The sequence below is a fragment of the Gymnoscopelus microlampas genome (genome assembly GCF_963454915.1).
Source record: "Gymnoscopelus microlampas genome assembly, chromosome: 20".
In the NCBI taxonomy this organism is placed as follows: domain Eukaryota; kingdom Metazoa; phylum Chordata; class Actinopteri; order Myctophiformes; family Myctophidae; genus Gymnoscopelus; species Gymnoscopelus microlampas.
The window spans coordinates 14,462,979-14,489,645 of NC_139957.1; the positions used below are offsets into that span (position 1 = coordinate 14,462,979).

The 26,667-nt window shown below is 41.7% G+C and overlaps 1 protein-coding gene across 9 annotated transcripts in view; it reads right to left on the reverse strand.

The window, feature by feature from the left end:
- Positions 1–7,264: 7,264 nt before the first annotated feature.
- Positions 7,265–26,667, reverse strand: part of ppp2r5eb (protein phosphatase 2, regulatory subunit B', epsilon isoform b) — a 51,637-nt gene continuing 32,234 nt past the window's right edge. For all 9 annotated transcript variants that reach the window (XM_084045049.1, XM_084045048.1, XM_084045045.1 and 6 more), the window contains 12 exons: positions 20,903–21,099; positions 20,246–20,347; positions 15,249–15,341; positions 14,911–15,041; positions 14,660–14,719; positions 13,993–14,101; positions 13,616–13,669; positions 13,069–13,119; positions 12,611–12,730; positions 12,123–12,250; positions 11,867–11,968; positions 7,265–9,989 (listed from right to left, as the gene is read on the reverse strand). In XM_084045049.1, coding sequence (XP_083901175.1) covers positions 9,890–9,989; positions 11,867–11,968; positions 12,123–12,250; positions 12,611–12,730; positions 13,069–13,119; positions 13,616–13,669; positions 13,993–14,101; positions 14,660–14,719; positions 14,911–15,041; positions 15,249–15,341; positions 20,246–20,347; positions 20,903–21,099 — 1,247 coding nt within the window. In that variant the 3' untranslated portion in view covers positions 7,265–9,889. The remainder of the gene's footprint in view (positions 9,990–11,866; positions 11,969–12,122; positions 12,251–12,610; positions 12,731–13,068; positions 13,120–13,615; positions 13,670–13,992; positions 14,102–14,659; positions 14,720–14,910; positions 15,042–15,248; positions 15,342–20,245; positions 20,348–20,902; positions 21,100–26,667) is intronic.

A 26,667-nucleotide genomic window follows, 5' to 3' on the forward strand; every position in this document is an offset into this window, starting at 1 on the left:
TGCACTCAATTTGTAGTCTATTAGTAGTAGTACTAGTGCTACTAATTAAAAGTCACATGTGAGTTCCACCAGAACAAATGTATTCAGCCTACAGCTCTTGTAGGCTCAACTGTTTAGCGGCTAAACAATGGGCTAAACTTTAGCCCATTCCTCGACTACAACTACTGTATGCACTATACTTGACATAATTGCAGACTATATTAAATTAATGTGGCTTTTTCACAGGAAGTCACTGGATTCCATTCACTTCGCTGCAGATACTTTAAATGTGAGACAGGTAACCATTGAGACCATTAGGCTACATTTTAATGCATTTTAAAGTGCAGATTGATTTGAAGTCTAGTCTAAGATAGTGCCTGGAAAAAAGATTGAAAGTCCATGACTTATTAACTGAACAATAGTGTTGGCTCAATTATTCAGGTCAGTTTGGTAAGGTTTTAATGACTGAAGAAAATGTACATGAATGAAAATTCTTAAAAATAAAACCCCTGATGGTAAAATGGGCTGTGATTACGAAAGATATATGGATGATGTGGTACTTTAAAGAGTCTATATCCCATGGTCAGGAGGCATGGCTTCTCGTGCCGTAATTGGCTAATTCGCTGTCAGACATTGTTAGATCTATGTAATGTAGATCTAACATGTAGGTTTATGTAATCTTATACAGTTTCATAAAGGTAGAGGCTATTCTCTCATAGCATTGTAGCTGCTGTCCACATTAAGTCTAGGGCTGTCATGATCATTTTGGTTGGATTTTAATTGTCATACAAATAATTGTGAATAATGATTAATTAATCGCAATTAATTACTTAAAGGAAGGGTAAGTGATATTTTTGGGTTAAAACAAAAAGTATTTGCTTAAAAGGTTAAAGCTCTATATTCTGATAGTAATCATTGCTATAGAGTGTTTTTTCAGTAACAGGAGTCTCCCCATCTCTCCAGCTCTTTAATAAACAGAAAATACATTTTCTGGTAGGTGTCAAAATCTCAGCCAATCAGGAGAAACTACCCATTTTTAAGCTTCATTTTTTATAGTGTTCCAGTTCCAATTTCGTCTGCTCATTTCTTAGTGTCATCACTTCCAATTTCACTTGTTTAATCTATATCCTGATTGAGTTCTCTATCCTGATTGGATAAAATTGGAAATTAAAATGCATTTTCTGTTTTATAAAGAGCTGGAGAGACAAGGAGACTCCTTTTACTGAACAAACACTCTATAGCAATGAGTACTATCACAATATAGAGCTATTTAACACTTATTTTAACCAAAGAAAGTCACTTACCTTACCCTACCTTTAAGATTACTTCAGACCATTTTCTAAATTCATTATTTTTTACATTTAGGAAATGTAACAGTGAGGTGCCCACAATGTTTTGATGCTCACTCTTCCGGTTAACATATTCAAGTTATTTGTCATATGTTCGCTGTGCAAAAAAATCTGGAAAACTAAAGGATGAGGGACAACAAGCGTGGCATTATCGACAGTAAAAGAGCTGCCACTTCTGGGCATGAGCTTAAGCTGTGCCATGCCTAATTGTTTATTAAAAGGACCAAGAGACTAGGGAGGCTGGCAGTGTAGTTGAGTGAGTGGAGGAGACATTTGCCAGCAACAAGGGCCGCAGTACACAGTGAGATAAATGTTTTGCTTTACTGGGGAGAAAATAGGGTAAAATCGAAAAGAGAAAGAAAATGCACTTAAGATTTCCATAGCTTCCTTGTTCAAGTGAAACCTGAGAGAGAGAAACAAAGATTTTGAGCAAACTGGCTGTGTTAACTATCATCAGCAGGATGAAATGACAACCAACTAACCAATGTGGTAGTTGTGGTTCCCTGAGAACACCGGGGACAAAGTTTTGAAGATGTATGCACATTCCCACAAGGTTAAGGTGCCAACCCCTACCGTTTTGCTGAACGGCAGTATGTCTCCCCTTATTGGCAAAGCTATGTTACTGCAACCTCGTATCAGCCAACAGCAATAGGCTCTATTCACAGCAGCCATATTATGAAGACATTCACAGGTGTTACCATTGATACTAATGAAGGCTCTGTTCCATTTAGTCAAGCACAGTGGTTTCCACGACCCCCATAACTCTGAGAGTGTACAAATGGAACCAAATGGACCCGAAAGGGTCCATTTGGTTCCATGTGTACACTCTCAGAGTTACACACCTGTAAGGGGCCATTTGGAAGCCCATGAGGGTCCCTGGACCCCAACTGTAGACCCACTGGTGTAACAGAGTGTTTCCAGTGAGCCAACATGCACAATATCAGCCTTTAGCCATTAGTATCATTGGTAACACCTGTGAATGTCTTCATAATATGGCTGCTGTGAATAGAGCTTATACACAGTGGCAGCCTGGCAGGTGTATCAGTGCATGAATAGGCTGCTTGCGTCAACACAGACGGGTGTTTTGTTGATGAGAGCTGATGCATGAGTCTTCCGTTTACTCGCATTCCGACATTATATTCTCTCAACGGGCAATGAGGCAGAGTCTAATAAACTAAATGCAGGGATGAGAGAGCTAATCTGTTAAATTATCGGCGCCGCAGGCTAATTAATAATGACAACGCACTCCGTGTGTCATAGTGTTTTGAGGCCAGGAGAGCACTCAAGTGTTACGAACCGGAGGACCTTCTAGTAATTACTTTGATGGAATGAGGGGAAATGTGGCTGAGCCTTTCAGAAACTTCCCCTGCGGCCTGTCACTTATTTTACTCGATAGGTGATTCTAATTAGATAAATGGCTGCCTCCGGTCAAATACACAAAAACAAACACTACCCAACCCAACCCAATTGCCCTCGCAACCGTCTCTATGGGGCTACAATACTGCGAAAGAACCGTAGTGACAATCAGACAGAAATTATCAAAAATATCCAAACAAATTGATATTTATATCGTTGATATGAGCGCAAGGGCTTAAGTCGTTTTTACGGATGTGATCCTTCTTTCCCCCCCTCCTATGTCTGCTGCTCCTGAGCTTATTAAAAGTAGACATAGCCTACATCTTAGAGGGATATTATACTTTCAAATAGAAATAAACATTACAAAAATATATATAAAATAAATGAAAAAAGTTATGGAAAAATCACGGTCCCTCACACATTAGAATGTCTTTCTAATGCATGTAATATCCCTTTAACACTCCAAGGGTGCGGTCATTTCCCATCCCACCACCCAAATGTGTAAGCGTAGTCCTGTATATCAATATTGCAGATATTCAAAAGGTTCCTATAGCCCCACAAAACGATGTGTCAACTACGTAGGCCGGTGGTTCTCAAACGTTTTCATGTCAAGGACCCCCAAGTTGATATGTAGGCTATTTGGCCCGGACCCCCCATCTGAGAAGGTTCTGTGCCAGGAACAACCAGAAGAGATTTATGTTTAGAAAATTAAAAAATGTTCAAAAATGTTTAAACACTTTAAACACACACACAAACACACACACACACACACACACACGCACACGCACACGCACACGCGCGCGCACACACACACACACACACACACACACACACACACACACACACACACACACACACACACTCTAACATAGCGTGACGCGCTGTGTCTGTGAGCTGCCTACATCTGCTATTTTTTAATAGCCAACGTAGGCAATAAATGGATAAAGTGGTTAAAATGATTGTGATGCTATGTTACTTTTGCTGGGGATCCCCAGGAACCCCCCCTAGAACCAATGATGTGGTCATGCTACACATGTACAGGATTATGCACGTGGCCAATGGCCATGCAGGCTAACAGGTCCAAGGCATAGAGTTAAAAGTGACTAACCGGTCACCAGACGTCTCGACCCGGGACAATTCGACCCGGACAGGTCGACCCGCTTTCGACCCGCTTGGACCCGACAACTCGACCCAAATTCGACCCGGACCGCCATCATCCATCCCCATAGCTTGATGGATGTAAGACTTGTATACATGCTTAATGTCCCTTTAAAGTTAAAACTGTATATAGAATGCAGATATATGCAGAGAAACACAGAGACACTGGCCATCAACAACATCAATCACATTCCTAAGGCTAGCACCCATCATCAGCACCATCATCCATCCCCATAGCTTGATGGATGTAAGACTTGTATACATGCTTAATGTCCCTTTAAAGTTAAAACTGTATATATAATGCAGATATAAGCAGAGAAACACAGAGACACTGGCCATCAACAACATCAATCACATTCCTAAGGCTAGCACCCATCATCAGCACCATCATCCATCCCCATAGCTTGATGGATGTAAGACTTGTATACATGCTTAATGTCCCTTTAAAGTTAAAACTGTATATAGAATGCAGATATATGCAGAGAAACACAGAGACACTGGCCATCAACAACATCAATCACATTCCTAAGGCTAGCACCCATCATCAGCACCATCATCCATCCCCATAGCTTGATGGATGTAAGACTTGTATACATGCTTAATGTCCCTTTAAAGTTAAAACTGTATATAGTATGCAGCTATATGCAGAGAAACACAGAGACACAGGCCATCAACAACATCAATCACATTCCTATCCCTGCGTTTTAACAGCGGGCAACTCTGGGCGACATCGCCCAAAAAGATAAAGAAAATCCATCTTTCATCGCCCCCCCGCCCACTTCGCCCGATCGCCGGCTCTCATAGACTTTCATTATCTTTTGGGCGATGTTGCCCGGCATCGCCCGAGAGTTGCCCGCTGTTAAAGCGCACCGTAAGGCTAGCAGCCATCATCATCATTTAATGATGGCAACTAGTGTAGATCTGCTACTTTCAAATGATTTAGAAAAGAAGGTTTACAAAAACACTTCTTAAAAAAAAGTATGCAACTGGGGGAGCATGCTTACAATATTTACTCTTAAATATACTATAAATATACTCAGGACCTCCCTCACCGTCACCTTGTACCTTGTACTCTACTACCCTCTAGGGGTTACACAGAGCTACTACTTCAGACAACTAGACCCGGTCGATTTGGGTCCAGCTGTCTCAAATTCGCGGCTGGTCGAGTTGTCTTGGGTCGAGACGTCTGGTGACCTAAAAATAAGGGTCCAAGGGCCGCCAGATGCAGGCCCCTGGCCAAATACCAAAACACTCGCCCCAGGGCAGATCCGTTGACCTCAGAACGGTCGCCACCTGGTATTCCTAAACCTAACCTCAGTAAAACTATATGCCAGCCTAACCAATGCGATAAACTTATTGCGAACCTTCGAAATAAGGGGGCGATAAGGGGGCGCTTGTGTTTTGGGGCTGGCCATGGTTCCCTACAAAAAACTGAAGTGCTGGGTAGGCAGTGGTGGAAAATGTACTTATTTTTTTTACTTAATGTATGTTTTGTAAAAAAAAATATCAAAATCTACAAAGTAACTATTAATTAAAGTTTTCAAATCTCTCTGAGACCCCAGACACAAATTCTGTGTAATTTTTCTTGACCTCAAGCTAAAATCATGTTCATGAGCAATTATCATGAAAAATATTGTGTGTATTATGTATGTTTTTAAGTTGTTGAGCGCCCCAAAAAGCCGATGTAAACCTGATAAAGATTGCAGAGGACACATTTCATGGACAGGGTATATTAATTACATCTACTGTGAGGACTCACTGGGCATTTATCATGAAATGCCCCCTTTATATTTGAACAATTTACCTGTTGTAACCATAGTTAGGTTGTAACGTTGTAACAGCAAGGCACCAAAGGGGAATACAGATACAAGCTAAGGTTAGGCTTCCCTCTTGTGGCCAACTGTAGTAGCACAGAGAATAGTGTCGCCTCGCCTGGCATTGTGGTTCAATGTAATGTTAGGTTCAAATTGTCTTATTAAGGAAGGATATTAATCATAAATGTTTCAGCACTGAAAAACCTAATTTGAAACTGTGGAGTTTGCCTAGCCAACCAACTGAGCATTCATTAAAAATGAAGTAAAAATCTAAAACATGAAATATTCTTCATTTAAAGTTCTTTGTCCACCAGCCTGTCAGAACATCTCACATATTGCAACCCACTTTAGGTCTTGGCCCACTAATTGGTAAATGCAGCACTAAAATATATATGGAGCAGCTGACTTCTGAGCCAAAGGCATTACCCATAATTACCATCCCATAATTTATTTTTTCTGTTTACTCTTAAGAGTAGATGTCACATTTTTAAACAGTAGATGTATGACCTAAGTAAGAAGCTTTTAAAGTCCTTTTGATACTAATTCATATCCATAGGTAGACTAAGGTTTTCTGTGCAGTACACATTCAGTTGTAAAAAAAAAGTTATGCTATGCATAACTTTATATCAACATGGTTTAACACCATAATGTGTACAACTTCAAGTGTAATGCTCATATATACTGAGTGGCACAGTTGTATGATGAATTCTAAATCAGTAAATACACAGAAATTAGTAGAGGAAGAAGATACTGAGAGGAGGGGGGGGGGGGTCAGAGAGAAAGTGAGGTACAGGAAGACAGAGAAATGCTTATCTTTTATCTAGAGGCATCAGCAACACTGTTCCCAACTTTCATGTTAACAGAGGACATTGAACAGAAATGTAAACTTCTGTTCAAAGCAAAATAAATAGATAGAACGGAGGGAGAAAAAAAACCCCGATTGGACGTGTGAGCATCCACACAGCATCAGTGTCAACTTAAAATAAATCCATTCAGCATCTGGGCTTTATCACAAAACTGGTTTAATTTAATATCTCTTTATTTTTTAAAATAATTAAACATTTGTATTTCTCCAACCCTTTTTTTTCTTCTTCTTCTTAAATCATATTACATCTGGGCCATTCTAAAGCACACATTAATTCTGCAAAGGGGTCAGGTGGGGGGTAGGGGGGCCGGGTCAACAACATCGAAGAAATTTACTGTCCAAAATATCCGAAAACAGGGCGAAAAAGAAAAGAAAATCTATCAGTTCTGCTCCATGCCTTTCCCTCTCTCCGCCCGTACCCCCTCTCTCCCTCCCTCTCCGCCCCTTCATCCATCCATTCACCCCATCCCTCAACCCCTCCCCTACCCTGCCTAACTAAAAAAAAAAAGGAAAAATATACCCCATGATCGAAAAAAATGTAATCAAAATGTCCAAAAACAAAATAAACAAGATAAAACCAAGAGAGGAGGGGAAAAGCGAAAGAGAGTGAGAAAGAAAAAGAACATAAAGCTGTGAAAAACACTATTTTCAAAAGACCAGGAAGTCTGTTCCTTAATACCTCTTGTACATACTGGATACTCCTCCATGTTGTTTTGCCTAAGCAAAAATATAGGCTAAATTACTACAAGATACAAGGTTTTTATCAGTGTACTGCATTCAATAACAATATACAGGGTTTTTCATCTTTCTTTCTTTCTTTTTTGTCATTGTTGTAATACTGTGAGGAGCACCGACGGACTCCGGCCAGGAGAGAGGAGAGGAGGCTGGCGGAGTCGTGATGGGAGAGGAGGGGAGTGGCGCTCCCGTTTCACAATAGGAAAGTTTCTCCGTTGTTTTTTTGGCGCGTTCCTCCCGAAGAGCTTGCTTCTTTCATTCTTTCTTTTTTATATTCAAATGTTTTTGTCTTTTTTTTTTTTTTTTATGTCTGCAGGTTTTTGGCCGGAAGGGGAGGTACCAGTGCCAGACTGATACCCAGGTGGGAGGGGGTGGGGCCTGCCTGGTGGTACGGTAGAGTGGTAGGAAGGCAGGGGAGGTATGAGGGGAGGCGGCAGTGGAGGGGAGAGGTTGACTGACAGAGCTGTCCATCATATGGAGGGTGTGGAGGGAGAGCTAGGTGTACAAACACAATACAGACAGAAACCGTAACTTAAGGAGGATGGAGAATAAACCACATGAACCCTAACGTCCCTATTCTGGAGTGAACATTCCGCGGCAACGGCAGATCTACAAGTTCACAATGCGTCGTTTGTAGATCGCCTATTTTCGGCAAAGTTGTTTAGTGTAGAGGGGGGAAAAGGAGGGGGGCCTAGTATAGACCCCTGGGGGACTCGGGTCAACAAAGGCTATGTTCACACTGGCAGCCCAAATCGGATCTTTGGCCTACCCAGATTGGTTTATATCAAGTCTCAACAGCATAAAACCACATGGTAACTGTTTTTTTGTTCATCAGATTTGAACCACCTTCTTTTAGGTTGCTTGCCAAAAATAGAAGTTCACAACGCGTCACATTGCAATGCGTTGAGCTTGGAGATCTGCTATTTTTGGTGCTGTCTGAATGCACAAAACCAAACTGATCAATTGCAATTAATAGTGTGGACAGTCGGTCCTAAAGACTTGAGGAGGGGGGGGGTCTTATTTGCCTGCAGTCTGAACAAGGCCTAAGTATATAGGGTTTAAGTGGTCAAACTACACAACAAAATCCACAGAGTTGATTAAACTACAAGGAGTGTACAAATGGGAACAAATGGACCCTTAAGGCTAATTTTTATTCCATTGAATTAACACGACGGATTTTACTGTGTAGTGTGTTTGCATCGTGGAGTATTCCCCATAGTGGCACATATCCTGGATTCAATTCGGATCAAATTAATGACATCTACATGTTTATACAGTATCCCCTGATCCAAAATATATACACGTATATATATATATAAGAAAATTTTCCTAAAATAACTGGGGGCACAGTTTGTGACAAGCAACTGCCCGGGCGTCAACTATCATGATCATATTTCTAAACAGAAAACAAAAATAACAATATGATCTTATCCCGGCTCTTAATGAATGGGGATAGGACATTTATACTCGTCCAGGAAACAGAATACGACAATATCCTGAATGCTACTGGATAACGTGCGTGCTTGTAGACGCACTCACTGAGGCAAACACTTGAGGTGTGCATGGAGACCCTTCTTGTCCAAACAGGGCCTTTAGTGTCCGTTTAGAGGAGGGGCTACAGAGATGGGCGCTTCAGTTCGACTTCCTCGTTGCCATCGGGTCCAGCACTACCATTGGCGCTTCAGCATGGAGACAGGCAGAAGATGAGACGGGGGTGGTCCTTGTGGAGCGAGCGACGGAGGGGGTGAGCAATCCTCGTCTCCCATTGGGGACGGGGAGAGGCTTTCCTCTTCTCCCAAGGCGATGGGGAGGGGCTTCCTTGTCTCCCACAGAGACCTCCAAGATGAGGTGTGCAGGTACTACACATAGTCAGGATGTCCCATATATGGGTATACAAATTGTGATGCACTTATGATGCATCACAGTGAGAGAGAGAGAGAGATGGAGGTAGAGGAGCAGTAGAAGTAGTGATGTTTTTGGAGGGAAAGTGGTTCGGGGCGGGACTTAAAAATCTTTTTTTTTTCTTTTTGTTGTCAATTTTTTTCTATACATCTTCAAGATTTGTTTTTCATGTCCTAGAGAGAAAGAGAGAGAAAGTCCAGAGTCTTTTATTAACCCCCTCCCCTCCCCCCACACAAGTCATTTTCTCATTTTCTATTTTTTTCGTTTTTTTCATTTTTTTATTCTTCTTCTTATTTATTTTTTGTTTTTTCCGTTCGCAGTAATATCAGCTTAAGGGGAAAAACAAAAACAAAACAAAAATGAAAGAGGAAAAAAAATAAACAGTTATTTACAGTGCTGTTGAAATAATGATGAGAAGAGAGAGGTGGTGAGTGCTATCGTAAAGTAAGTCGCACAATACAGAAAAAAGGGGACATTTCTTTTAAAAAACAAAAAAAAGAAACCAAACAACCAACTGAGGATGAAGAGGAGAGGAGAGCACAAAGGAGGAGGAGAACACGATGGCCATTTTCACGTGTGGGGTGGGGTTCTTTCCATTTTTTCCCCGAATCCAGGGGTGGGGCAGACATGGCTGCTTGTGAAGGAGGAGAGATGGATGGATGGATGGATGGAGGGAGGGAGGGATGGGAGGTTGGAGGAGAGGAGGGGGCAGGGAGGGAGGGCTTGGTTCGTTAAGTGGGGATGATCCCATCGCTCCTAAGGCCCCTCTTCAACTCCAGGTCCTCCAACTTCTTCCACAGCTCCTCTCGCTCTTTCTCCTTCTTCTTCTCACTAGGGAATAAAACAAACACACACACAAAACATGTATTCAGATCGAGAGCATAAGTGTGGGTGATTGAGTCAGGCGTGTGAATGCGAACACACCACTTGTATGTGTGTCTATAAAATGCTAGACCCCCATCAAATTAAAATCTTTAAACGATAATATTGTATAAATCAAAGAATTGTGATATACAAAACTAAGATGATTGTTTGGAAAAGATGGCAATGCATTAATTATTCCTGCTGATAACACCTTCCAATCTTTGAGGAAAGGAATGGGCATGTGTCTGTACACAGTAATATCCCTACTGTTCATTTATCCATTTTTAAGTCGGAGCGTACAAATGTTGGTGGTCCAGACACTCTGGTTTTTACAGTGTATGGGTGTGTATGAAAGTCCAAAATGTATTTATGAAGCACATACATTGACCAAGACTCTCATTGACCAAAGTGCTGCACAGACCAGGACGTAGCTAAAATCACACATGCAAGAACCACAGGCATAAAAACAAGACGCACAGCTCAAAGACACAAACAAAAATTCAGCAATAAAAACTAACAAAAATCAGTCACATCAGGAAGAGTCAACACTAGTGAATAAAAGTGAGTCACGAGGGTGTGTGCGTTTATGTAGGTATCTGAGTGGATGAGTGTGCTTCTATCAGCTTCAAGTCATAGAAACCCATCTGATGTCTGCCGGTCTCATAATAACTTAAAAACTCTATAAAAATAATAATACATCCAATTTATATGTGCTTTTCTAGGTACTCAATAAGTCGATTTACAAAACAAGAACAAACTAGAAAAAGTGCTCCTCGGAGCACAGGTCTCCGCCAGGTCAGGTACGTTATTCTGGCCTCCTGGTGGCGCTATAATAGGCCAATGTGAAAAGGGTACCATTTATTCTTAGGTCTTTCACGGCAATCAGACACTGCATTCATGATTTGAGGCATTTTGTTCCAAAAATGTGTTTTGCTAAATTAGACCTGCTGGTGGCGCTATAACAGGCCAATGTGAAAAGGGTGGCATTTCTTCCTCGGCCTAGTGGGAATGTGTGTGTGAAATTTCACGGAAATCGCAAGCTGCATGCATAGTTTGAGGCATTTTGTTCAAAACGGACCAATCCTGCAAACTTTGGAAGCCAACCATAGGCAATCAGGATGGAATATGGGAAATCGGACAGATCCGTGTTGATCTCATGACTATAGAGATACTGTGTACCGATTTGCATGACATTTGGATAAAATCTGTAGGAGTAATGTAAAAAAAATTGTTTTGCACAAATCGGCCTCCTGGTGGCACTATAACAGGCCCATGTGAAAAAATTGGGGCAGAGGTTCTGAATTGGCATCCAGGGAGTGTGTGTGCACAGTTTCGGAGCGAACGGACCAACGGTGCCGGAGATTAGCTGGTAACACACAGACAGGACACACACACACACACGGACGGAAGGACGGACGGAGGGTAAAACATACTCTCTCGCCATGCCTTTCGGCCTGGCGGAGACAACTATATTACTAATCTACTGTTAACAAGTCTATGTGGCTGTTGAGTGTTATATTGACCTTGATGTCCTGGACTCTCATTCATTGATATTGTCAGTTCAGTCTGTGTAAAGATGTATCTGTGTGTGCATCGAGTTAACTGGAGGTGGCTGCTTACAGCTGCTAGTCAATTTGACTCTTCAAGGTAGCAGGCATTTGTCTGTGTGTTGTGTGTGTAAATATGAGAGCATGACAGAGTGCAAATGTGTGTGGGAGAATATGCATGTGTGAGTGTAGTACTATTATACTAGTATTTTGCACAGATTCATCTCCTAGTTTGTCCTCATCTCCTGTTCTACGGTCTGTGTAAATTATGTCACCTAAATGTAAAGGCGTCCTTACCGTTGGCGGTCTGACTTGTAAGTGGCCGTGAGTTCGTCAAACAGGGTGCTGTTCATCTCCATGAAGGCTTTCAGTACGTTGTAGACCAGCGCCACTATCGCCCTGAAAACAGAAACCACAATATCAACACCACAGCTAGTTTACCTACTGCTCCCAGCATCAAGAATTTCTACCCAAGAATTTAAGCACATTGGGCTACGTGGACGCGGCAAGTATAATTTGGCCTTTAGTGGTGTCATATGATCAATGTACTCACGGGTTCCAGTGCTCTTTGGAGATCCTGTACAGGCTGGAGAACATGATGGGCAGGATAACGCTGGAGTTCTCCTCAATCAGACTCATGATGTACTCATTGTTCCAGTAGTACAGAGCTCGCTCTGCCACCTACACACACACACATCAAAACACAACCCGTCAAAACAGCTAGACTGGAGTGCTGGTAAAATATACATCCAAACAGTGAATGGGCAGCCCAGACTGGTACTTGACAGATCAAACTGGTATTCAGTACACCAGAGTAGTACCCTTTTTAGACCAATACACCATAGTAATACCGTTTAGACCACATTGTCTGAGAGTAAAATCCTCAGTGTTAATTGAACTCTAAATGAACACTGAAGCTTTTACAGTGTGGATAGGAAAATACAAACAAGTAGTAAACTTGTAGTAGACCAAACAAGTAGTTGATCCACCCAACATTTAGTCTGTTAATTAAAGCTGTAGTTTGTGAGGCTGTGTCCTGACCTGGAAGTGAGGGCTGGAGACACATCTGGAGATCTGTTTGAAAAGTGGTTCCTGGATCTTTACAAACTGTGTGGGCTCTATGACATCCAGGATCTCCTCCAGTTCGCCAAGGTACATCACCTGGACAAGACCACAAGAGAGTTATTACACACACAAACGCCCAAATAACACAAACATATGTCAGACATATGTACATATACACTGGCTCTTGAGTTGTGCTTTCTTAAATGATTATCGTTGGGTTTGTTTAATTTTGTTCAATTAAAGCATGCTATTCCATTCATAGGCAGATACATTTATTGAAATAAACACTGTTTATTAGATCATACAAAGTTAGAAACGGTAACTTTCTGAGGTATGCAAGTTTGCAAAACAACTTATATTGTGCAATGAAATCATCATCAAAGCCCCAGAACAGCACATACTGTATACAGGACTACAGCTGGGACCGGATTTACCTCTTTTTGACTGCAGGTTTTTGGCCAGAACTTCAGTAAGCCTCTGATGACCTGAGAGGAGAGAAGAGATGAGTGACTGAGTTTCTGCAGACCATGGCTGTTTCAAAACCAGTTTTGGTCTGAACAAGACGGAGACCGGTATTTTTTAACAACTGTATCTAAACAGCTTCTGTTACAGTGTGTAAGGCTGCACATTATATTTTAAAATATTACTGAATGACCAAATTGCACGAGACTGACAAGTTGTCCCTCTCAGAGGGAAATGACTGCATCCATAACCACTTAAACCCTATATGCTTTGTTGACAGGGGTCACCCAGGGGTCTATATTTGATCCACTCCATTTTCCCTTTGTCAAAAATAGCCACTCTAGCTTGCGGCAAGCTTTGTGAGCTTGTAGATTGGCTATTTCTGGGGAATGTCTACCTATTTGACATACACAGAATTGGGACCCGAGGTTTTGTGGTTAACAAGGAAGACTGAAACTGAGCAGAATCCATACAAATCGATTTACACGCCAGAAACTGTAATCCAAAGTAAACACTTACTGGTTCTGTTAGTGCTGGGTCTTTCTCTAGGAACTGTACAATGCAATACGCCAACTACAGGTGAATAAGAGACAGAATAGAGGTTACGTTCACCAATATCTCATTAACACTCAAAGTAGCGCCCATATAAGCGCACACAAACACTCACGCACATTCACCAAGGACAGACTTTACAATGGTCAAATGCAAACATGATTTGCGTTACATTTGTACACACTCAGAGTTAAATTAGCACTCAGGATTGTACTGTGTGGACTTCACAATACATAAGACTACAAGCAAAGAGCTCAGTGCTAAAAGAAAACTATAAACACATGTTATAAATAATCAAATGCACAATCACACATACACACAAAACACACACCCAGGTGTGTTACCTGTGCGTGGAAGAGAGACAGGCTCCTGACAGTGTGAAGGGGAATCAACACTTTGACCAGAAACTGTTTATGCTCCGCTTTCAGCGGCAGAGCGAAACCATTGATTATACTGGAACACACAGAGAGAGAGAAAGATGACAGCGGGAGAGAAGAAGAGAGAGGGAGGGAGGGAGGAAGGAAGGGAGGGACAGAGATAGCGAGGGTGGGAGAGTGAGAGACAAGGATGGCAGGGGATGAAAGACGGAAGACAAACAGAGAGAGGGATATTGAGAGAAAGACAATATATGAACACAAATTAATACACAAACACAAAACGAACATTCATATTTTTCTGAGCCTAGACAGACTCTAGACCAATGGTTCTCAAAATGGGGTTTGGGTCCCCCTGGGGTCCTAGAGGGGGTTCAAGAGGATCTCCAGCTAAATGTGTTAATATAGCATAAAAATCTGTTTAACCACTTTAAACCTATATCCTGGCACAAGATATGTTCAGATGGGGGTCTATGGCCAAATACACATTCATTTGGGGGTCCTTGACACAAAAAGGTTTGAGAACCACTGCCCTAGTTAATGCACATATTACTCCCTGTCAACAGATGTCCATTTCTTTATTAGATGTACAGTATATTTCTTCATGTTTGAAATGATATCCACTGAGCTCACATACCTTCCCAGGATCTCCAGCAGCTCTGCCACCCCATTGAAGTGCTCCGTCTCATAAACAAAACTATGAGAGAGAGAGAGTACATTAGATAACCACTTAACCATCACAGAAGGCTGTGTGTGTGTATGTGTGTGTATAGATGAGAAGGCAGTGTGTGTGGGGAGAATGATGAAAATGAGATGGCTGCGTGCGTGCAGATGATGATCAAGAAGATGAGAAGGCAGTGTATATGGAGGATGATGATGTTCTCTTACCGTAGAAAAATATTATTTATCTGTTTTCGTATAAAAGCCCTCAGCCCCAGGAATTTGCCGTAGATTCTGTGTAAGACTGTCTTTAGATAGTCCCTCTCCCTTGGATCCTCACTGTCAAACAACTCCAACAGCTGAGAGAGACGCAGAGAGACCGAGAGGAACAAGGAGAAAAGAGAGCAAAAAGTACAGGAGAGAAGAGAAACAAGTTAGATGATAAAGACAAAAAAAGAAACATGTGACATTGTGAATGCTGCAGAATGTTATTTAATATTTGACTCAACGTGATAGTTTCTGATGCATCATGGGGAAAAGAAAGATAAGGAAAATGGCTGACCCACCTGTAGGACAAATTTCTGGTCTATGTACTTTTTGGCAATGCTGGGCTGGAATTCCTGACTCTCCAAGAACCGTATGAAGAACTCATACACCAGCTACAAAGAGAGAGAGAGAGAGAGAGAGAGAGAGAGAGAGAGCGCGAGAGAGAGAAGAATAGAGTCAGAATAATGAAAAAGGGAGACACACGGATATGAAGTGGCCAAGAAAGACCAAGAGAGTCAAGTTGACAGAAAACCTTTTGGCAGAGAAGCTCTTAGATAATCTTGTGTCTGGTGTGTCAGGCTAGTAACAGTGGTTCAATATATAACTGTATGTCAGATTTGTAACAGTGTCCAGTATATAACTGTATGTCAGATTGGTAACAGTGTCACACCTATGTCAGATTGGTAACAGTGTCAAGTATATAACTGTATGTCAGACTGGTAACAGTGTCCAGTATATAACTGTATGTCAGATTGGTAACAGTGTCAACTCCAGTATATAACTATGTCAGATTGGTAACAGTGGTCCAGTTATAGCTGTATATCAGGCTGGTGGTAACAGGTCCCTGCAAACTGTTCAACTGTAAACTGTAAACTGCAAACTGTTCCTGTTCGCTGATGACTCGGCACTCCTGATCTCGGGTGGGGACAAATTGCAAGTTGAGGAAGCTCTCAGCTCTGAACTCTCAAAAATCTGTACCTGGCTTACAGATAACAAACTGTCACTACACCTTGGGAAAACTGAATCCATTCTCTTTGGGACCAAACATTCCCTCAGTAAAATGAAGGTAAATTACTTCAAGGTCAAAGTCGATGACACAATCATCTCTAGCAAAGAAGAGATTACCTATTTGGGATGTATTCTTGACAAATACCTGACAGGTGAAAGAATGGCAACAAAGGTGGTCAAAATAGTAAACCAGAAAACCAGAGTTTTCCCTTTTGTCAACCCTCAGGACCCTCTCAGGGGCCCTGATTCAGCCCCTTTTTGACTATGCTTGCTCCTCTTGGCACTCCAACACCCCAGTGTCACTGAAGACTAAGCTTCAAACCTCCCAAAACAAACTGATTCGACTACTTCTCGGACTGGGGCCCATGACCGACCTTTCTCCCACTCACTTTGCCAGCCTAGGCTGGCTCAGGGTGGAAGACAGGGTTAAACAACTAAAAATGGGACTGGTCTTCAAAATTGTAAATGCAGATTTGCCCGAAATGCCCCCTATAGCCGCATATCTGTATAAATACATCGGAAAAATTTGTGACACCCACAGTCACGAAACTAGAGGGAGCGTAAACAACAATCTGGTACCACCCATCCAAAAAAAAAAACATGGGCAAATTCTCCTTCTACAGCACAGCCACCAAGGTATGGAATAGTCTAACCCCATCCCTCAAAAAATGCAGTTCGCTGGGCTCATTAAAAACAGCCCTAAAACTCATCTTTCTGGAGGCCAAAAGAGGAGCTAGTACCAGTTTCCCTGTAGACAGACGACCCCCCTCCCCCTTTTTTTTGTATATATTTTTTATTTTTTATTTTTCATGATATTTTTTGTACATAGTGGTATTCTTTCTCTGTATTTTTATGTTCAAGGGTCAAGGTTGTTGATTTTTGAACTGTTTGGTTGCTACTATATATGTCTATGAAATTAATTCAAGGACCCCAACGGAAACAAGTCCGCAAGGACTTTTTTGGTCAGACCTTTTAGACAAAAGTACTATAAATGTAACTGTGTTGTTTTACATTCTTTTGCCTAATAAAAATTCAATCAATCAATCAATCCCAGAGGTGAGTACTCCATTGTGCAATATTTCTTCAATATCAAATTATTCAAAATGGTATCACATCTCAATGAAAAACAAATACTTTAGAAAGACTATATTGAAAATACAGGTCTCAAAGTAGAAATTCAATGCAACAAAAACACCTTTGACCACTGTAACAAGTTAGAAAACCTATAGAATGACCTGTGAACACCAAAACCTTCTCAACTTTGGACCTACAAAACAGATGAATAAACTTACGAAAACAGATAAATAATATTTTTCTATAGTAAGAGAACATCATCATCATCATCCATACATCCGCCTTCTCGTCTTCATCCATACACACGGCCTTCTCATCTTCTTCTTCATACACACACACACACACACACACACACGATGGGCAGTCTATCTGAATGTCTGCATCATGGCTGAACATGGAAAAGGATTGCCAAAGGAATTGTAAAGTCTGATTGTTAGACTTCACAAAGATGGGAAAAGATACATTAATGATGGTGGCCAACAAAAGAATCAGACAAAACTAGAAAAAGTGCTCCTCGGAGCACAGGTCTGCGCCAGGTCAGGTACGTTATTGTGGCCTCCTGGTGGCGCTATAATTGGCTATTGTGACAAGGGTGCCCGTTTCTTCTTGGGCCTTTCACGGCAATGGGACACTGCATTCATGATTTGAGGCATTTTGTTCCCAAAATGTGTTTTGCTAAATTAGACCTGCTGGTGGCGCTATAACAGGCCAATGTGAAAGGGGTGGCATTTCTTCCTCAGCCTAGTGGGAATCTGCGTGTAAAATTTCACGGATATCGCAAGCTGAGTGCATAATTTGAGGCATTTTGTTCAAAACGGAGCAATCCTGCAAACTTTGGAAGCCAACCTTAGCCAATGAGGATGGAATATGGGAAATCAGACCGTGTTCATCACATGACTATAGAGATACTGTGTACCGATTTGCATGACGTTTGGATAAAATCTGTAGGAGCAATATAAAAAAATGGTTTTGCACAAATCAACCTCCTGGTGGCGCTATAACAGGCCCATGTGAAAAATCTGGGGCAGAGGTTCTGAATTGGCATCCAGGAAGTGTGTGTGCACAGTTTCGCAGCGACCGGGCCAACGGTGCCAGAGATTAGCTGTCCACAGACGGACGGACGGACACACACACACACGGACACACGGACGGACGGACGGACAGACAGACAGGGGGTAAAACATACTCTCTCGCCATGCCTTTCGGCCTGGCGGAGACAACAATTGGAGCAGTAATGAGGGGATGGATATAGAATAGTACCACCAATCAAGTTGCTGCCCTAAAATTATTTCAGACTGTGCTATTTGCCCAATCTGGCTCTGGAAAACAGACTGGCATGTGCTTCAAAATTAGCGCAGAGATTATCAATGGAAATCAAAGTTTCTGTGACAGCTTAGACAGTGCATAACATATCAACCTCTATGGACACTGGACAGCATCCTAGAAAATACATTCTTGCTTTCTCTTCTTGGGCATAAAGCTGCAAGATTAAACTTCACGGACAAACATGAAAAGAAGCCTGATGAATATTGGGAGCACATTCTTTGGTCAGATGAGAGCATGGTAAATGTATTTGGCTCAGATGGGCTCCAGCATGTTTGGTGTGAACCTGGCCAGAACTACCACAACAAATGCATATTCACAAGAGTGACACATAGAGGTCGGAGTGTGACGATATGGGGCTGAATGAGTGCAAGCTGTTGAGGAGATGAAATTTATAGGAGGCACCAGGCACCATGGATGGATATACCAAATTACACGCTGACAAAATGAATCCCAGTCTCAGGGGACTTGTTAAAAGAAGTATCCCAGTCTCAGGGGACTTGTTAAAAGAAGTATAGTCCAGGATGATAAAGATCCGAAGCACACTGCAAACACCCTACCGTTCAACTAATGTAATGAAACTATTGAGGCGATACCATTTTTAACAATTGGACATTTAAATGACATTTCACAGGGGTGTACTACACACTTCTTATGTATACTGTATAGTTGTGTGTCAGACTGGGAACAGTGGTCTGGTATGTGTCAAACTGGTAACAGTGGTGCAATACTATGTACAGTAGCATCAGTGATGTTGTCCAGTAAACATAATGTGTGGCTAGTGCTTAGTACACAAGAGCCACAAAGCGATGACACACAACCATTATTGTCTAATTAATTAACTGATCCAAGAGCATATTTGCCAAAAGGTTGCTGTGTCAGTTTAAGACACAGGAGCCCTTAAAGCCTCCTCAGGTGAGACTGTGACATGGCTGGATCTGAGGACATGATCTGAGGTCAAAGTTCACAGGGGGTGAAAGGTCACGAAAAGGATATAGAAAAGAGTGATTGTTTATTAAGGTTAACAGGGTACAAACAGGTGGAGGAGTGGGGTTGGTCATGAAAAAGTCATTATGACAACTTTGGAGAAAAATTAGGAGAAAAGGCAAAAAATGTTTGAAGATTTTACCAGGATGCTTCTCCTTGAGATTTGCATCTCATTTCTAAAGGAGTCCTGGGAAGCCGCCGAGCCGGGCAGCAGACACACAGAGGAGGAGTCAGAGGAGGGAGAGGAGGGAAGGGGAAGACAAAAGAGAGCCCGACTCTAGGCCTGGACGGACACCCACAACCATCAGCTCCATGATATTACCCTCCAAGCCAGGTAGGGGGTTTAAAAGGGAAAGCGAGTCTTATAGGACTGCGATCCCCTTTGGGTCTCAAACCCATAGTTTAAGAACCCCATCCTGGAGAATGAACTTCTAAATCTTCATCAGTCTAATATTAAAACCAACACACTTAAACTAAAGTGACTTAGGGCAGAGAGAGTAGAACTCAGTGTACACGAACAATGATGGATATTCAAAACTAATTCATTCACTCACACACCCACGGATCAGGGCAGAAACAACAAATCATTATTTTCATAATGGATTAATCTGTTGACTCGGTTAACCATTTGGTTAATCTACGTGATTAATGAAGACCATATAATGAATTAACCACATGAACCCTAGCATCCCTATTCTGGGCACGCCATAAAAGGTGAGCAGAAAAAGTAGTAGATTGGCTATTTTTGCAATTTGACTTATATATTATATATATAGAGTTTAAGTGGTTAAATAAGGTAATGAAGTACAAAATGATAGTAAATGCTCATAAGAAGTAATAAATTGATAAATCGTTTGACCATCAACTCATTCAGACCCACTCTCTCGCTGTCTGCAATGGTTACCTGTAAGTGTGGCCAGGAGGCCTCAAGTGTGGGTTCATCTTCCTCTGGGTCAAACTCGTTGCTGTCACTGGGCGGAAGGGTTCGGAATATGTTGTAAGACACCTGGGAGACAGACAGACGGGTCGATCTTTTATCTTTTTACACCCATACTGTATAAGAACAGAACACTTTGATTATAACCATTACAGTATAATTTGCATCATCAACCTAATACTTCCCATATATATTTCTATTACATGCAATTAAGAATGTTACAGACACAGTGGTTTGTAATTATAGTCAGATGACTTATTGGTTTCTCATATTTCATTATAATACAAATGACCTCTGAAATACTGTATGTATACGTGACTAAGAGGACTTTAATGTAAAGGCGCAATGCTCTTCTATATCTATTTCCGTGAGGTTACGATGGAGTCAGCAACATGGCAGACATGCACATGTCATCCAGCACACACAGTAAAATACTCTGTGTTAATTTATACTTTTTAAACTCTGACAGTGGGTCCATTTGTTACCATTTGCACACTCTCTAAGTAAAATGAACACTGAGTGTGTGTGTGTGTGTGTGTGTGTGTGTGTGTGTGTGTGTGTGTGTGTGTGTGTGTGTGTGTGTGTGTGTGTGTGTGTGTGTGTGTGTGTGTGTGTCAGTCATACCATTTTGACCACCTCAGGGTAGGCCTGCTCCGTCAGGTAGCCCCTGCTGACAGTGACGTAGTCCACCAGCTCGTTGAGCGTGGAACGCTTGTACTCCTTCATCTTGAGGTCTGACAGCGTGTCCATGAAGTCAAACACTGTACAGCACTGCTGCAGCTTCTTCAGGAACAGCTCCGGCTGCTCCGGCGCCGGCACGTCTGAAACGTGAAGCAAAAGCAGGAGAGAAAAGAGTTTGGTCAGTGTAGTTGACAGATGAAGGCCACACTGGGGGCTCAGGGAACATCAGTAAAGATGACTGACTTCATGAAAAACTGAAGTCAACAAAACAGATTTGCATTTATTTAAAAATTGCAGAGAAAATGTGCGAGGGCCCTCCCTCTTTGCTGGTTCAGAGAGCCATGGAGCACCCTTTTGAGCTTGGAACATCATGGGTCTTTCTTGTGAGCATACGCTGGCTAATGACACAGATGTCAGAAAAGTCATGTGAAAGAGAATCTGAGTCTTTGCTTTCGGAAAACATGACAAGGAGAGGGTGTAAACAACTCTCATATTTCTCTGCCAGACACTGGTAAATACTACATTGACAGGCAAGCCAGCCACAATTTAAAGGTCCAATTTGTAGGTTAAATAGACAAGTAAAAGTTAAAGCTAGTTTCCTGCCATAAAAGATGTCACCAGTGGTGAAAACGCTCTTTGCTTTCATAAGAACATACACAACACTACATTTATCTCTACTGACTGAATTGTCTCCTCACACAGGGGAAGTCTGATAAGACCCAAGTTTAATTCAGTGACAATTTGTGAAATTAAACTCAATGAATAATGAATGTCCGGCATTTACGTCTCCAAACAACAAAGTAGATGAAAGAGTCTTCCTCGACACTGAGGCGCTGTTCGGAGAACAATGGAACCATTTTTCTTACCTCTGCTGAGGCAAATAGGCAAACAACAGACAATGTGTGAATACCTGAACACAAAGCAATATCAACTCTCAACTAGTAAGCTCTACTCAAACAACAAACATGTCCCAGAAGACTGGCCAGTTTGTCAGTCAAGTCGATTCTATTTATAAAGCACATTTAAAAACAACCAGTGTTGACCCAAGTGCCGTAGAGCTTAAGAATATAAAATATAGCAGACAATGCAAGGACGATGCCACCCAGATTTCACCACTTAACACAGTGTGGCTTTGTTCACAAACTGCACAGTGCACTGCACACCTAGTAACTTACAATCTATAGCTAAAGATAGGGAGGCCACATCATTATAAGTCTGTTAAAGATTATCTTAAGGCGTTTTACTTTATTAGAGTACAGCAGCGATGGAGAGAAAAGGAAAGCAAAGCAGTACACAGAGACAGGAGATGACACGCCACACAGGTCAGGAAAGGGACTTCAAACTGTGACATTGCAAAGAGGACTGTGCCCATGTGTTCTACATGTTAAAGTCATTCAAAGTTGGATGACCTGGTCATGTATACAGGTTGACACAGTGCACGTCATACGCTCATCTTTATACACATAACCATCAGTACTAGATAAAGCTGTGATTGCACTGAGTGTAGGTTTAAATGGGGGGCGCACACACAGGCACAGTGGTTCTGTTACAGGCCAGGAGTGAGAGGAGAGGAGACCAGTATTATGTAAGAGGTATTAAGCTGCTCTGGAAGCAATGTACCACTGTCAGAGAGTGTGTGTGTGTGTGTGTGTGTGTGTGTGTGTGTGTGTGTGTGTGTGTGTGTGTGTGTGTGTGTGTGTGTGTGTGTGTGTGTGTGTGTGCAGCATGAGCAGATATGTGTCTATTCATCTGTGTCTACATGTCCATGTGTAGAAATGTCTGCATGCCTGTGTTTATGTCCCTAAGTGTCTGAGTGAGCGTGTTGAATAAGTGAACGTGCATGTGAGTGAGTGAGTGAGCGAGCAAGCAAGCGTGCATCATCATGTCCAAGCAGTGGATGTCAGCTTTCCATGGTAGCATACAGAGCACAGATGTACCGTTTTCTCTCATTCAACACCAGTCACTTCACACTTACTGTTAATATTAATAATACCTTTTTTATATTTCTTCTTCTCTTTTAATCTCTATAACTATGTTTTGAAATTTAGAATATGATTGGTATTAGGCCTACACGATTTCCCAATTACTCATCATACCTGATCATATAATGTCACAAAAACAGAAACATCATGATTTTTGCACGTTATACTGGTCCGTCCACACCCCCACATTCATTACTGGTAAGAGCCCAGGATGACTGCCAGTCAGAGTTTGGATGTTTTTTTTCCCCCAGGCTGGGAGATGGTTTAAGCAGCTCTAAGAACCACACAACCACAAAGAGGAAGAATTATGTTATAATCAAATTCAAACTGATGGTGCAGAGTCATCCAGGCAGTCAGTAGTATTCATACCACGTTAGCAGAGACCCGTTTCCTGATGTGATTAGTTTGAATCCGGTTCACGGCCTCCATCCGATTCCCTGTACCTCGTCTTTCCTGTCATTCTGTACTGTCCTGGTTATCACGGACCACAAAAGAATATGAAACGAGAGTCTGCCTCCACTTAGTTCGCTCAGAGACGTATGTGTTGTGTGCTGTAGCAAACATACTATATTCGACTACAACATCATGGCAGGGTTTGTCAATTCATTAGCATCTCCCAGCACTTTATTCAAAATCTGAGCACAAGTGTGACCTTAAAGATAACATTCAAGCTAGAGCACATTCAAGGATTTGCAGCACACTTTACTTGCAAAATGTAGATTTCAACAACAGGTAGGACAGATGCTAACTAGTGTACTTGTGTTAAACTGCCATCTGTTCACATATTTGTACTGCAAGCCACGCACACAAGCACTGCCATTTTGCAGACTCTCACTCACGATAGCGGCTCAGTGTCTTGCTCAAGGGCACACAACCCACACACTGCTGCTGCACAAAACACCAGTAAACCATTGTTTCCATCAGCCGACAGCTCACTGTGATTTGAAACCAATCTACCGGTAAATGTATGGACAGATCACGGTTGACTGCTACAATGACTCTGCTAAACTCCTCTACTCTGTCTGAATGCATGCTCTATTTGTTTGTGCACGCACACTTGTCTTGTGTGTCAAAATTAATGATGCAGCAGGTCACCCTGTGACTTGTGGTTAAACATGCAATTGAGGCAGATTCTCGTCTATTAATATAATGCGGTTGTGGGGTCAATGTTGCGTACATGCATGCATGTAGTGTATTTGTAGGGTAAGTGTTTATGTTTGTACATATTATGAGCGTGTGTGTGTGCGCTTGTGGATAATATACTGCATGTGGATGATCACTGCTAATTTAATATAACATCCTTGGATTATAAACACATTACAATTTGCCACAATTTACCAATCCAAAAGGTTGATTGATTGATTTCCTGGGCTCTGAATTTGCAAGTGTTTGTGCATGTGTGACAGAAGGCTAGTCAGTGATATGATGTACTGTACTGGTGTTCTCTGAGCCTGTTGTTCTGCATGTGAATGCCTTAAAGGAAGCTATTAATAGACAGATAATCACACAGGACACAGTAATCCCTCTACACACACACACACACACACACACACACACAGTACACAAGGCCAACAGACCTACAGCATGGTCAGAGAGAGAGCGAGTGAATGAGACAGAAAGAAAGAGAGCACACGGCCAACAGATCCAGAGCAGAGGGAGAGTGTGTGTGCGTGTAAAAGTCTGGAATAACCTGGAAACTACCCTGAGCACACATCATAAACGGAAGCACCCTGAGGTGAACACGCAATCTCACATAAACACACCTTAAGCAGGACATCTCTCCCTTACACACACCAACATGTACTCGGCTCACAGCAAAATACATGGTTGTTATATTCATAAAATGTTACTTGAATGATAATTACTACTACCACATTAGTAACACATCATAAAAGTCACAATCATTGTTACTTGCTCTCCTCCAGCAGTAGTGAAAAACGTGGCTAGTCCTGAAGACCGTAGTTCAATTCCCTTAAGTATTTTTCTGATCAACTCTGGATTTTCACCCAGTGAGGGTTAGTCATTCATTTGAACTGAGGCTTGTGGAATGACGCAAGTTTTCATCTAGTGTGATTTTTTTTTAGATCAATTGGGAGGAATTAATCAGTCCATCAGTGTTTTTAAACTGTGGTGTGGCCTGGACCGCTGGCGTAGCGGTCCAGGCACCTAGGCTCAAGTGTAGCCTGACAGGGCGTCGCGGGTTAGAGTCCCGATCCCGACGGCCTTTGCTGCATGTCACTCCCATCTCTCTTTCCCCATTTCCTGTCAGCCTACTGTCCTATAAATAAAGGCATAAAAAGCCCAAAAAAAAAATATATATAAAAAAAAACTTGTGTGGTGAGACAATATACATTAATATGTCCAAGAGTTTATTTCAACAAACAATAGTCATTCAAAGGTGTGCGGTCTATAGAAACCCAGCTTCAGCTCTGTGACCGTTAGCCCAGTTTTAAACTGCAAAATCAGGCTGATAACAACTAGATCACATTTGTTTCCCTTGTAAACTGTGCCTCTTGGGATTATGTAAGTCTAGTACGAATGATGATGAGTGCAATATACAGTACGATACATAATTGGTGTCAAGTGTGTGTGTGTGTGTAGTAAATGTGGACATGTTTATGGTGTGTGCAATGCAATTACAGGCTCATCAAGAACAGTTCTGAAAATGATCTGTAAGATCCTCAGTGACAATATCAATTGGCATAATATCATGGCCACTTAAAGTAAAATAAATCTACTTGTAATTTCAAATATATATATATATACACAATGTTTTTGTCATTACAATAGTTATTACTCCAAATTCTTAAAACATATATTTGTCAATGCGTGGTCTTATTTTGAAGTCCACTACCAGAAGTCTGATTTGGGTTAGTGGCTCTCTTGACACTCTTGTTAAGGCTGGCTAACCTGGGCTAAATGCGTACAAATCTGACAAGCAGTGGATGTAAAACATAGATAATAGTTACATAATATTCATTAGAAATGTTAACAATATTCTCAGATGCTTCATGAGTACTGGATTCTGCTACACACATATACTGGTCACACTCTCATTTATTCCCTCTCCCTCCTTCCTTATAGTCTTTGATTCATTCCTCCCTTTCTACTGTCAACTGGCTTTCTCCCTTTCCTTCCGTCCTTTCAGCCTCTCTCCCTCTGTCCTTCTTTCAATTCTTGCTGTGATTCTTGGTTTTAGGAGGACTCTTGTGCAACCTGTAATGCTTTATTTATACTTGCTTGTGTGTCGTGCCGTACACCAAAAATTGCAGATCTACAAGCGATACGTTGTGAGCTTGTAGATCGGTTATTTTTGGTGTGCGACACTGGCATGCAACCAAGTACTGTATATATCACCCGTACCGTGTTTTTGTCTTGTTTGACTGAAAAACTTTTCATCTCGAAAGTTCAGAAAGACAACTCTGTATTCCTAGATATCTACATCCTACAATCTGTTGCTTACAGACTTGACCAAAAAAGTGTTTTGCTCAGCTTTTAGCTTGGCTAGCTAGGTGGTTATTATAGTGAGGGGGGGGGAAATATATAATATATCTTGAGGAACCGTTCAATGGACAGGTGGCAGCATCTTGGGAGGTTTTCAGCTATTACTTTCAACATCACGTTCTCTTTCTATAATATTTGGGGAAATAATCTTGTGGGCTTCTCTCTCCCCAACATCTACCATTGGTGGCTAACACACACTAAACTTACTGATGATAGCAAGTT